This window comes from Dama dama, chromosome 12 (assembly GCF_033118175.1).
Source record: "Dama dama isolate Ldn47 chromosome 12, ASM3311817v1, whole genome shotgun sequence".
NCBI classification, from domain to species: Eukaryota; Metazoa; Chordata; class Mammalia; order Artiodactyla; family Cervidae; genus Dama; species Dama dama.
In genome coordinates, this window is record NC_083692.1 from 46,630,444 (window position 1) to 46,645,230 (window position 14,787).

The 14,787-nt window shown below is 34.6% G+C and overlaps 1 protein-coding gene across 2 annotated transcripts in view; it reads left to right on the forward strand.

Moving 5' to 3' along the window:
- The window catches only part of UNC13C (unc-13 homolog C), a 609,739-nt gene that overhangs the window by 342,958 nt on the left and 251,994 nt on the right, over window positions 1-14,787 (forward strand). For both annotated transcript variants that reach the window (XM_061158385.1, XM_061158384.1), the window contains one exon: window positions 2,827-2,955. In XM_061158385.1, the coding sequence (XP_061014368.1) occupies window positions 2,827-2,955 (129 nt within the window). The remainder of the gene's footprint in view (window positions 1-2,826; window positions 2,956-14,787) is intronic.

Here is a 14,787-nt window from a genome sequence, read left to right on the forward strand (position 1 = left end):
GTCTTTTGTGAAAAACCTGTTGAAATCTTTTGCCTATTTTTCATTCTTACTGTTGAGTATTAAGTTCTTTATATACTCTGGATACAAATATTTTGTAAGGTACTTTATTTCCTGATATTTTCCTCCTGTCTGTGCCTTGTCTTTTCATTCTCTGACATTATCTTTGCATATCAAAAGTTTTTAATTTTGATAAAATCTACTTTATCAATTTTTCTAATTGGAGATAGTGCTACTGGCTAAGAAGCTAAGGTCACAATGAAATTTTTTTATTTTTCTTCTAAGTGTTTTATTTTACTTTGTTTAGTCCTGTGTTTCATTTTGAGAGTTTTTTTTTTTTAATAAGTGAAGTATGAGTCAAGGATCATTTTTTTTGTATATGCATGTTCTGTAGTTTTCATACCATTTCATACCGTTTATAAATATGCTCATCCCTTATACATTGAATTGCTGTTGTATCATTATAAAAATTCAATTGGTCATATTTGTTTGAGTCTGTTTCTGGACTCCGTGATTTCCAAATTTCTATACTTTAATCATCACCATGTTATATTGTTTACTGAAGCCTTATAGTAAATCTTAAAATTAGATAGTATGCATCTTCCACTTTTTTTGTTATTTTTCAGAATTGTTTAGATTATATTAGTTCTCACTGGGATTTTAATTGGGATTGCATTAAATCTAAAGCTCGGGATTTTAATTGGGATTGCATTAAATCTATAGCTCAATCTACAGAAAATTTTAAAAAATTAAAATACTAAATCTTCAAATCTATTCTTCTTTGGAACCAACTCCAGTCAGATTTTACCCCATCACTTCATCAAAAATGATCTTGTCCAAATCACCAGTGACTATCACTTTGCTAAATCTAGTGATCAGTCATCAGTCTCCATCCTTCAGTGTTCAGTATCACTTAATATATCTTATCAATCAAGACTTTGATAAGATAAGACTTTGACTTATTATCAAGACTTTCTCCAGGAAAGTCTTTCTTCTCTAGATTCCAGGACACCCCTCTTAAACTTATTTTTCCTCCTATCTCACTGGCTGTTTTGTTTTTTTTTTTTTTCCTTCTTCTTTATTGCTTTGTCCTTTGTCATTTACTTAATGCCATATGGCTAGAATTACCCAGGGTTTACTTTTTGGAACCCTTCTCTTCTCTGCACTCATCTAGTCTCATTTCTTTAAATTCTTCTCTAAACTAATGATTCTCAAATTTTACCACTAGCCCAGGCATCTATACTACTCCAGGTTCATCTACTCAGATGTCTATTTGAAATCTACTTGTATGTGTAACAGGCTTTTCAGTATTAACCTGTCAGAAACTGATCTTTTGATCATCCAAACACAGACTTGCTCATCTAAGTTAAAGCCACTTCCATTGTACCAGTTATTTAGGTTGAAATTTTGGTGTTGTGCTGCCTCCCACAGGCCAGCTTGCCCAGCTTGCCCAGCTTTAAGACCAAAGAAAGAGCCTGGAGTCAGCAACAAACATCAGTGGTTTAATTGATAGGGGGATCTTACTTGTCTGAAGCAAGGTCTTGGAGTGACATCCCACTGCATATCCCAGATAGTGGACAGAATATGGTGGTCATCTTCATCCTGGGAAGAAAGTGGCATTACCAGATATAAGGGGAATTGATGTCCCATTGATTCATCAGTTTCCAGAGAAACCAGCAGAGGAGCATGTCCTTCACCACCCCTTTGATAAGTTGTTATGGTGACTAAAGTTAGATGAATCATTAGATGGTGCCTGGGGAGAGTATACAGGAGATCAGTCAGGTAGTAAGGTGTAGCTGAAATAGACACTAGTGGAGCAGTGGATGTACAGAAAGCAAGAGCCATCTTGGGGGACCTGATCATACACTTCCAGTTCTGACACTTCTCTTTCTCTCACATGAGTCATCCAATTTGTCAGAAAATCCTGTTACCCATTCCTTCAAAAATTAACCAGAATAGAATTTCTTCTAACAACTCCTCATAGCTTTGCACAATCATAATTTAAGTGCTGTCCTCTCATGACTGAATTGCTGCACTGTTCTCATTGCTGGCCTTCCTGAATTTTTCCATAGCCAGCCTTAAGGCGGCATAAGGGAGCCTTTTCAAGAAGAGTGTTAGGTCACTTTGCTCTTCTGCTCAAATAGTCCCCTTGCTTCCTACCTTGCTTAAAGCTAAGTTCTAGAATAGTCTATGATCTTTTCACTGGTCCCACCCTCTTCTCTGAATTCATCTACTATTGAAGTCCTTTTTATTAAATTCTGTTCTATTGAAACCTTTTCCATCCCTCTTTGTCTATTTTTCTTTCAGCATGCAGTACCATTTAATATATCTTATTGGTTTCTTTTATTTTCTACTAACATTTAGTTTCATGAAGAAAGGGATTTCTGTTTCTTCTGTTCCCTGCAGTATTGCCATTGTTTGATGTATAAGTGAAAGTGAAGTCACTCAGTCGTGTCCGACTCTTAGCGATCCCATGGACTGTAGCCTACCAGACTCCTCTGTCCGTGGGATTCTCCAGGCAGGGGTACTGGAGTGGGTTGTCATTTCCTTCTCCAGTCTGATGTATAGTAGGTGATAAATATTTGTTGAGTGGTTGGGTGGAATGAATGAATGATATTGTGATGGGTAACTTTACTATGTTCATTTTCTCTGAGTTGTTATATTAAGAAGTTAAGGTGAGTGTTTATACCTTTAAAACATTTCTAAGACCACATTTTTCCTGAATACAGAAAAGTCAACTAAAAGTGTTTATAGAATATTGCTTGACTATTTTTATATGGTTAATATGGTGTTCTACTTTTAAATTTAAGAAAATAATTTGTATACCAGGTTCTGGAGCTGCAAAGCCCCCCTAAGGCCAGCATGGTGGTGAAGGACTGCGTCAGGGCTTGCCTGGATTCTACGTACAAATATATTTTTGACAACTGCCATGAACTCTATTCCCAGCTAATAGACCCGGTAAGAAAAAAACATGTGTCTATTTTCTGTTCTAATGTCTGCTTCCATAAGTAAGTGGGAAAGTATGTTCATTCAACTTACGTTACCTGCAGGTTGTTAGAATTCCCATATCTTTTCTTCACATTTGAATGTCACTTTAATGTACATGAAATAATCCACTCCTTGCGATAACTTGTTATATTAATGGTGGATATTATTCAAGGTTTCAAGTGAGGAGTCAGTTTCAAATAAGTGGTTTTCTCAAAGTCACACAGTGGGAAAGTGGAAGATTTGCTACTAGAATTTAGGATTTCAACTTCTGCTCCTGTGTCCTTCCCCTAACTCATCCTGCCTTATCATTTCTATCTCACAAAAATGGTAGGTGGGGACATATTTATAGAACACGCGGGTAATATACTCACATATGCACATTTATTATTAAGAAATATTTCTAAATACAAATGAAAATACAGAAAGTAAACTTGCATATACTTAGCACTTAGATGACCAGTTGTTAGCATTTAGTAATATTTGTTCTGCTCTTTATTGTTTAAAGTTTTAAATTGGCATCTCACTTTGTAGTTCTTTCAAATTTCATTCTCCTCCCTTCCTCTTCTTACAGAGGTGAGCACTATTTTAGTATAAATGAGTTGGAACATCTTTTCATATATGCTCAGTGAACAATTCAGTTTTATTTTCTGTGTGTTGTCTATTAATTCCTTGCTGATTTTTCTCTTGGCTTGCTTACCTTTTACTCATCGATTTTTATAAAATTCTAAAATGTGTTTTGGATGCTAATCCTTGTTGATTATGTGATTCATTTATTTATAAATACAAGGTATATTATGTGATATATCTTTTTGTTGCATCAAAGTTTTTTAATACACACTATGTTTCATATATATTGCTATTACTTCTGTAGAACTGTTGTTTGGGGATGACTTTTTAATATGATTCTATTGCCTATTCGCTTCCCTGAAGAAAGCCATTGTTCCAATAGATATTGAAAACCATTACCCGTGGAACTTCTTGGTTGCTTAGAGAAGGGCAGAGTCTAAAAAGTGTATGTTGGATGAAGGCCAGGAGGATTCTTTCAGACAAGGTTTCATGCTCGGATTCTTAGAGTGTTACTCTTTCTGGGTCAGTAACTCCTTAGCCTAATAGGAGAACAGAGTAAAGCTGGAATCTGTCATTGTATAAGCAAAACAACATTTAACTGCATAGTTGTTCTTAACTTTATAATTTCTGTTAAATGTGTGCTATTAGCAGTTTGGAAACTTGGTTCCCTGGGATTTCGAGGGATTAAACTGTCCCTGACTTCACACCTCCCCTTGGGTGGCTTTCTAATGGCCTTCCTTTTTCTACTCTCTGTTCTTTATCTTCTTCCCACAAAACTCTTTCAATTCTTCCTCTGCATTTTCAACATCACTGTCTTTATTTTACCCAAAATATAAAAATTAAGCTTTTTATTATACCATGTTAGTTATTCATACATAACTTCATAAGCAATCTTACCAGACTTTATTATCTTTAATTTCTTCCTACAGTTTCAAACACAAACTGGTCCCTTCTCCCGAGCCTTAAATTCTATTATTTTCTGTAAATTGATCATCTTCTTTTACATCCATGCATTTATCCTGTTCTATCTGCCGAAAATGTTCATCCCCCATCCTCTGTCTTCATCAAAATCCAATTTAAATATGACCTCCTTTCCTACTAGTTCACACTCAATGGATGAATCAAATCATCAAAATAAAGTGACATGCCTTAATATCTTTCAAATGTATTAATAATAATAATAAACAAGTTTTATTTATATGGTGTCTCAGATGGTAAAGAATCTGCCTGCAATGCAGGAGACCTGGGTTCAATCCCTGGGTGGTGAAGATCCCCTAGAGAAGGGAATGACTATCTCCTCCAGTATTCTTACCTGAAGAATTCCATGGATAGAGGAGTCTAGTGGGCTACAGTCCACTGGGTCACAAAGGGTCAGATATAACTGAATGACTAACACACGTTAGAGAAATATGTGCAATTCCCATAAAGCAAACATACCCCTAACAAAAAGCAAATAAATTATCACATAAAAATTAATATAGCTTGGTACCTGACTTGGCTTTAAAAAGATGTTTACCTGATTTTCTAACCTTGTATTCTTGTTAGATGCATATGGCGTTTGAAAATCAAGACCAAAAGAGGTGCTGTATCACAGGGGACTCTCAGTGCTTGCCTAAAACCTCTTGCCATTGTATGGGGTCATGTTGCAGAGGCCTGGATGACAGGATGTGGAAGGAATTGAGGGAAGTCCCGTCTAGTCCCAACCTTTAAGCATAAGTCCACAATGCCTTCTTCTCCATTATCTTTACCTACCTGGATTGCTTCACCTCCCAAACCCTTTTCTGGCCAGCTTGAGCTCACTGACCTTTTCTTCAGAAAGCCTCTAGGACCTCTCCTGGCTAAATTAGAAGTTGCTGCTCTCTGGTCTCATAATATACCCTGACATGTCACCACCAGCATGCTTATGATGATGCATGTATTAGACATATAATGTAACATTTGTCTGACCTGTGTTCCCCACTAGGCCACAAGTTTCATCTTTGCAGCCCCAGTGTTTAAGCACTGTACCTGACACAGAGTACAGTTGATAAAGTAATAAGAAATACATTTTACAAAAAAAAAGAAAAAACACTCTGTTAGTTATTTATATTCTACTTCAATGACTGCACTGTAAGTCTGAGACCAAGAACATAATCTCTGATATTAGAGCCCCTGAGTTCAAATCCTGGCTTGTAAAGCTGATTACAGTAAAGCTGGTCGCCTTAGATAGGCTAGCCTCTACAAGTCTGTTTGTTCATCAAGATATCCGTTTAGTATTTATGCCACTTCTGTGTTTATCTGAGTTCTCTGTAGATAATGTCATGCCTGAAACCAAAAAACAAGAATTTCAGGGTTGTTAGGCACAGTATAATTCTGCTTATTTAAATGTGGAAGCTTACTTTCTTTCTCCAAAGGGGTTTTTAAGAACCATATACAAATAGTACTTAGAATAAAAATGAAAAACAAACAAGGGAAAAGTTGAAATTGTTGCAGTTAGACAAGATAGCTGGAAACGGCTGGCTGCATTTTCTCATGGAACAGCGTTTACTTTGACTTAATCACCAGGCCCACGTTTGTCCTCAGTTCAGCATAACTAAGGACTCAAGTGTGGCAATGTGGGCATAGAAGATTGACCTCTTGCATAAAGATACATGAGGGATCAATTTATAAACTAGCCCAATGTTCTAATTATTTTTTAACTAATAATGAGTTTTAGAATCTTCTCACAAGCTTATTAGCTTTTGAGTAACCATTTTGATAAATTACCTCTTTGTAGCTTATGTTTATTTTAAAAAATAGAATCTCTTTTTTTCCTGGTTGCTATTCTGAGGTTACTTAGTTCTTTGTCAGCTTTTGATATTGCAAGTTTTTCACAATCCATCAACTTTATCTTTGTCACAGTGTACGTATGTTAAAAAAAAATTTCTCAATCTTAATATAATCAAATTGACCAATTTTTCTATTTAAAATATGATCTTTGAAGTATTAAAAAGTCTTTCCCACTCACTCCCACATACAAGATCTCCTTATGTGAAATTTAACAAAATGGATGTGTTCTAGCTTAGTAGTAATTTTTGTTAATATTATCCAGCTAGTTCCTTTGCTGCTGCTCCTAAAGCAACCTTCAGATCATTGCTTTTCTTTTCATATAGATAACTTCCAGAAGAGGATGAGCCAAAACATCATCAAGTCTGTTTAAAGCATCTGTTTTTGGTTTTTATTTTTGCTTTTTTTCTTGAAGAAATTGTCATTTGTTTCCTGAGGTGTCCTCAGAACCTACACATCAAGGCACTAGTGCAGAGTCCCTTTGTTTCCCTCCAAAATCAAATTTCCCTGCCTCTTACCTTTGCGATAATCTCTGTTATGAATTTGTTATTAGCTTTCTGGTTGATCTTTATGAACATTTATAATACATATCTATTAACCATTTGTGGTACCTGTCTCTCTCACATACTCCAGTGTACAAACAAGCAGTGCAATGGTGTGGTTACATGTACTAACTCCAACAACCTTTAGGTATTTGAGAGGAAATCTGTAATTTTTAAGGCTTGGTGTTACTTTTTTGAGAACTATGCATACTGATACTTTGAGGTACATTTATTGATTTTTTAATGGCTACCTATCACATAAATACACCACAATTTAAATATCAGCTTCAGTGTTTCACTTTTACAAAAATAGTGCAGTGAATATCACTGGGCTTTTAAAGAACAGAGAAATGACCTCCTTTCCTCTACTTTTCCGCTTCTACTATAAATAATGCAGACTTGACTGTAGCATGTGGTCACAGCACCCTCTTATTTTTTCACATCTTAAAATGTCCTACAACTTATCTGATGTCCATAGTAAACACTGAGTTTAATGGGAATAGAAACTCTTATATTATTGAACTTATAGTACATAATGCTGTGCCTTGCATATAGTAGCAGAAATAGCAAAGAACTACTTACTTAATAGTAAGTCTGCGCAAAAATATTTGTGCATGTGCAGCATAAGTATACTGCTGTTCATTTCAAAATTTTGACCAAGATGTCTTCTGAAAAGTGAAGTTACTCAGTCGTGTCCGACTCTTTGTGACCCCGTGGACTGTAGCCTGCGAGGCTCCTCTGTCCATGGGATTTTCCAGGCAAGAGTACTGGAGTAGGTTGCTATTTCCTTCTCCAGGGGAGAAGTCTTCTGAAAACTCCATAGAAGAAAGAAAATACCCTCCCACGATACCTTAATTGGAAACTTATATGAATATATACATATCAAGTTTAAGAAAGTCTTCCTTGATTTGTAGATATGTACTTCTTCAGTTCTTTTAGTCAAAACATTTGCCATAGATGTTTTTGTTTTCCTATTGTTTTTGCTCTAGATAATTAAATAATTAATAAAAGGAAAGTTTAAAATGTAGCTTTGAAATTTATAGGTAGAAAAATCCCAATTCTGTAATTCTTAATTTGAAATATTATTTAAATAATAATCCTTGAAGAATTAGCTAGAAAGTGTGCCTGACTTTTCTTATATTTTCCCCCTGGCAATGGACTTTTTCTTATACAATCAGTAGCATTAGTTTGGGGGATGGTGATCATTCTGAAAAGAAGATAACTTTTCACTACCTCATGTGATTATTATCTACACACTAAAACTGAGTAAATACAGACACACTTTAATCTTAATTTTTCTTCAAATATTATAAAATGTGTAAAAGAAAGTTTATGAAAGGAAATTTCATAAGTATAAGCTTCATAATATATAAATTCTTATAAAAATAAATTGTTCAAAATGAGTGGTATCCTATTTATTGTGTGAGGAAAACAGGAACATAAGAAATCCAAAGCATAAAGAATTATTAAATAGTTATGTTTCCATCAATGTGTATTTTAGTTTTTCTGACCTAGGTCAATAAATTAATCGATAAGTGAAACCTTAATAAACTCTAAAATAAACAACATGCAGAGTAGATTTTGTCAGTAAGACTAATATAATTTTGATTCTAAAATTGAACTATGATAATATTTGAAAAGAAAATTATAAGCACATCTTGAAAATAAAAAGTGATTTAAACATTGCAAATAAATTATCAGATGGCATATTTAAAATAGAAACAGGTCAAGCAATTTTATCTCAGGAATGCAAGGATGATTTGACATTAGGAAAAAAAAAATTATCAATATGAATCACTGTAGTAGTTAAGTAAAGGAGGAAGATCATATATTTATGTTATATATGTAGAATGAATATATGGTGAAATTTGATGCCTCTTTATGATCAAAGAAGAGACTCTTGAAAATTTAGGAATGGAACAGATTTTCTTTTATTTAAGTTTACATTTTAAAAAATTGTGTCAAATGTTAACATGAAATTTAGGTACATTTAAGAAAGAAATAAGTATCCTATTAATACTGCTGTTTAACATACTCTTGAAGAAATAAGGGAATATAAATTAGAAAGGAAAATAACTGTTGTAATTTATGAGTCATATGGATAGGAAAACTAACAGAATCTACCAAGAGCTCTTGGCTCACATAAAAATAAATCTTACTTAACAAATACAAGAACAATAGAATTTCTTTACACTAAAAATTGTGTTATACGTATTACTAGGGAAAGGAACAGACAATTTAGAATGTTAGGAAAAGTGTCTCATCATATGGAGCTAGAGGAGTGTGGGGAGCTGTGGGAAGGACTGGTTTCTTAGTTAACACCATATCCAGTGTGAACTTGAGAGGATGAAAGAGGCAAGTGTAAATGGTAGTAATAATAACAATGTGTGTGTTTAGTCGCTCAGTCGTGTCCGACTCTTTGCGACTCCATGGACTATAGTCCACCAGGCTCCTCTGTCCGTGGAGATTCTCCAGGCAAGAACACTGGAGTGGGTTGCCATGCCCACCTCCTGGGGATCTTCCCAACCCAGGGATCGAAGCCAGCTCTCCCGCATTGCAGGTGGATTCTTTACCATCTGAGCCACCAGGGAAGCCCCAATAATAATGATAGTATAGGATAATACCTTTCTGATGCATGTAGAAAAGACTTCTTAAAATTCCAAAGCACAAATCTTAATTTTCTTGATTTTGAGCTTCTTTATTTTTTTAATTTTATTTATTTTTTTAACACCAAAAACATTTTGTATTGAGGTATAGCCAATTAACAATGTTGTGGCAGCTTCAGGTGAACAGTGAAGGGACTCAGGCGTACATATAAATGTACCCATTCCCCCCTAAACCCACCTCCCATCCAGGCTAGCACATAACACTGAGCAGAGTTCCATGTGGTATACAACAGGTTTTTGTTGGTTATCTATTTTAAATATAACAGTGCCAAAGCACAAATTTTAAATAGAAAAATTGATCAATTTAATTATTTTAAAATTGGCAATTTCCTATAAATGTACACTGTGAGAAAAGTAAAAGGTTGTGAAAGATCTTTGCAGTGTCAAAAGCTGACATAGGACTAAGGAATTCCAAAATAACAACCAGGAAAAGATAAGAGATTCCAATTAAATAGGCACCAAAAATGAACAGGGAATTTATAAAAATGCTTACTCAAGAGGCTTATAAGCTTGGAGAAGTTCCTTAAACTCATTATTAATTTAGTCAAAACAATATTGAACTGCTATCTTATATCCAGAAGGTTGGCAAAAATAGATAATGCCAATGTTCATGAGGAAATGGAGACACTGGAGCCCCCATGCACTTTTGGTTAGCATGTAAACTAGGACTTAGGAAGCAGCAATCCTGATATATCTATAAGTTAGACATATTTGCACAAAGACCCCTAAGGAGATATTTAATAGAATGTTTATTCAAACATTGTTTTTGATACTGAAAAGTTGGAGGCAGTCTATAAGTCCTTCATTAGAGAATAGATAAGTAAAACGTGGTGGATTTACTCTATATAATATCATGAGACAGAAGAAATGAGTTAAGTGTTTACGTAGAAACATGGAGAGAAATTAAAAACATACTGCAGAGTGAAAAAGAAGATACAGAAGGTGATGTATAGCATAATACTAGTTATGTAAATTTAAAGTAAACACATACCACAACAATAAACATTCTAACGATCAGAGAAATAAACGCCAAACATAATAGATGATCTTACATAGATCAGGAGAAAATAGGATTTTGAAATGGCGATTAAAAAAAAAAAAGAATAGGTGGAAGAATCGATGGACTGATAGACAAGACAGATGGGTATATGAATCACGCATGGTCATTATATATGTACTTGAGATTCCAATGTGTTCCTTACCTCAAGTCAAAAAATAAGTTGACTTTAAATTTCTGAAGAAAAGTATTATCTCATTGTGATATATTTGGAATCTAGGACCTATCTTCATAAAACCTTTAACTGAAATAAATTTGGCATCTAACAAGTATAGAACTGAATTAGATTTATTACCAAAACTACCTGCTTCATATGGTTATACAAAAAGCTAGAAATGATGACCCTGGCACTGCATGATGTTGTAGCCATAAGGCTCTCCTGTTAGAATCTATATTGCATTATGTGATCTTTGTTTTAATGTGTTCCCTTTTAGAAACCTTTATTCTTTAAAGGTATAACTTCATTCATAAATAATTATAGGTGAAAATAAATCATTCCATGACGTGTTTCTTGGTATTTTTTTTTTTTTAACCACCTTTAAGGTGTTTGGAATACGATGTTTCATTGAAGGTTTATACATGGGGTCAAGTCATCTCACTTACAACTTATTCTTTCACTCTGTGATCCTACAGTTACCTGGGAAATCAATGGGTCTTGAATCTTTTATTTTTAAAACACATTTTTTATTCAGATGGGGCATTTTAGTAAATCAAATTACTTGAAATTCATGAAAAGTTCAGTAAACATAAAGACAGAAGCATACATTTTCTTAACACTTGCTTGATTCTAGTTCAGTCTTTCTCAAACTGCCCTGATCCTAAGAATCACCTGGGAAGTTTGACCACCTCAAACCCAGTGAAATAGGTTATCTGTGAAGAATCCTAGGAGTCCATATTTCAACAAGTTCTTCAAGAGATTTGACATTAGGCAAGTATTAAATAATATGTTATTTGTTACTAGCCCTGGTTTTATTTTTTGCTTTAGAATTTTTCCTTTTTGATAAATATCTAGAGAGAAGGAAAATAAAGTAAACTTCAATTAAAAATTGAAGTGCAAAAAGTGTTATAGTATGTAAGAAATCTGCTTATGGGATATTTTTGCCAAATAGTCTGTGTTGTGTTTCATTACTTAGACTGCTCTTTCCCAGATGCCCAGAATTTATAAAATCCTTAATATAATTCCCTTTTAAGAGAAAAAAAAAAATAAGTAGATGTTAGTGATGTTACTGAGTCATTAGTAAAATAATATAGCTATTAAGATCATAGAAGAGACAATATGGTGAAACAGATTGTAAACCCCTCTGGAGCAGTTTTGTCATTATTGCCCAACAATGAATTCTTCATATGTGGTATAGCATTCACATATAACAGATACTCCCAAAATACTGAATATAGTAGTTGTGATTTTTGTTTATAATACATGTAGTTAAAACTATAAGGCTTTAAAAAAAAAAACATTGTGGCTCTGCTACTCACTAGATTTAGCAAAGCAATCACTAATAAACCAGTTTTCCTATCTCTAAAATAAACATAATGATATTTTTTTCTCTCTAGTCCAAAACCTAGTGAACTTTCATTATTATATTTTTGTGAATGAATGAGTGACCTTTAAGTCCTTTAAAGGGCTTCTGTGGTGGCTCAGATGGTAACGAATCTGCCTACAATGCAGGAGACCCAGGTTCAATCCTTGGGTCAAGAAGATCCCCTGAAGAAGGAAATGGTAACCCACTCCAGTATTCTTGCTTAGAGAATCCCATGGAGAGAGGAGCCTGACAGGCTGTAGTTTGATACTTTTGGGGTTGCAAAGAGTGGGACATGAGTGAGTGACTAAGACATCATCAGAAAGTTATCTGTTTGAAAATATCTGATAAATTAGGGCTTCCCAGGTGACGCTAGTGGTAAAGAACTCACCTGCCAGTGCAGGAGACAAGAGATGTGGGTTCAGTCCCTGGGTTGGGAAGATCTGGAGAAGGGCATGGCAACCCACTCCAGTATTCTTGTCTGGAGAATCCCATGGACAGAGGAGCCTGGCGGCTACATGTCCAAAGGGTTACAGAGTTGGACGTGACTGAAGTGACTTAGCATACACACACATCTAATAAATTAGAAAACAATGCAAAAACATAATTAAAAGAGAGAAATATACTGAAGACAAAATTCAAGTCAAGATCTCATTATTTACTGAGTGATTTTTACAGAAATACAGACTAGGTTGAAAGGCAAATGTGAAATTCTAAAGGAACTCTGGGCCATCTGAAAGGACTTTTACATGATAACACTTTGATGTATTAAAAAAAAAAAACATTATGTGTAGCCTTCCAGTAAACATTGATATTGTTGTCCTCATTGCTTTGATTTTATTTATATGATTTTTTTTTGTAATAAAGGGTTTGTGTGTGCCTGTGTGCATGTACACACACACACACATTTATATCTATATGCATCCATCCATCCATTTGTTTAGAGCCAGGATATACCCTCCTGATACTTTTATCATATTACTTGTTTTGGAACATCATAAGCAACAATATACTCACAGAAATCAAATGGTGTTACATTAATAAAATGGAATATAATATATTGATGAGACAGTCTCCATTAAGAGATGCTGACATTTAGTAGCAGGTTTCTCTTAAAGCTCCTAATCTTCAGAACAGTTTCAAATGGGAGACATGAAACAAAATACAACAAACTATCCATTGTTCTAACTTTTATAGTACATGTGTAATTTAACCATCACCCATGACTGATGTCTGTTCACATACTCTGGTAATCCAGTTTCCCTCACTGTATGCAGAGCAAGTTAAAGGATAATGGAATCTCACATAGAAATGAATTGGTTCCTTTTTATGTTTCATTGCTGCATTTTATTTTCCTCAAATGTATTACATGGCTCTCCACAGAGAGGTTTGGTTTCCTTACCATGCTTTAAAATATCTTATTAAAAATTCAGTTTTTATTCCATTTTATTCCTTTTAAAATTTCATCAGATAAAAGTATCAAACTTTAGTTACTTGCTTATTCTGACATTGGTGAAAGCGGCCAAAGGGAAGCATTCTAAATCATATGGAAGATTGATTCTGATTCTAAGTTCTATGTCCCATATGGAGAAAAAGGTTTAGAAGTTACACATTCATTCACAAGTATACAGTAACTAAAATTTGTTGAATTCTTGTTATGTTCCAGGCACTGTTAGAATAAGGAAAAGAGCAGTAACAAGAATAAGGAAAAGGACAGTGAATAGCCATCCTTCTCATGGGGTTCACAGTCTAGCCAGAGAGGTAGATATTAAAAAATAACTAAACCAATAACTAAAGTGTCAGGTGTTCTGAAGGGAATATACAGTGTGCTGCTGGAATATAAAACAGAAAGAACCATCCTAGTCTTGGACACAGAAAAGAATACAGCTTATAATAATGTGATTTCTGGATACCCATCACGGAAGATCATTCTCTGGAGGTATTAATTCTAGAGGTATGTATCCAGAAACAGCAGGGAAGTATTTCAAGATAAAAAATAATTAATAAAGCATTCCCTTAACTTTTGTTCAAAATCACATATAGTAGGCAGTGTCTGGAGTACTGTAAGATGTTTCTGTTTTTCATTTCAGCAAAAGAGCTAAAATACACTGATTTTTGTTTGGCTTCAGTTGCCTGCGTCTACTGATATTATCTTAACAAGGTCACCAAGTATATAGACTTTGCCTAAACTAGCGATAAATTATCTACTCTTATTTTACTCGACCTCTCAATAACACTTGTTACTGTTGGCTACTCCGTCTTTTCTGAAATGCTACTTTCTATGTGGTTAATAACCATCTATATTTTTTTCCTCCGTCTTCACTGGCTGCTCCACTTCAAACTTTTTAGCACACCCCTTCCTCTACTAGGTCTTTAAATGTTGGAGATTCCAGGGCTCTGGTCTTGGCTCTTACTCTCTGGCTGCACTTAATGATTCAGCCAAGTGCTTCAAACACAAGGTTTTTGTGTTTGGGGATCACAAACGTGTTGGGGAAAAAACCTGTTGGGATCACATCAACCTATTGGGAAAAAAACGGCTTGTGTGTGGGCCAGAATGAAGGAGGTAGACCCCTTTTCAGTTCTGGAAATAGTTCTCATAATTTCTAGAGATGAATAAATGGTCCTGCCTGCCTTATATCAGCAAA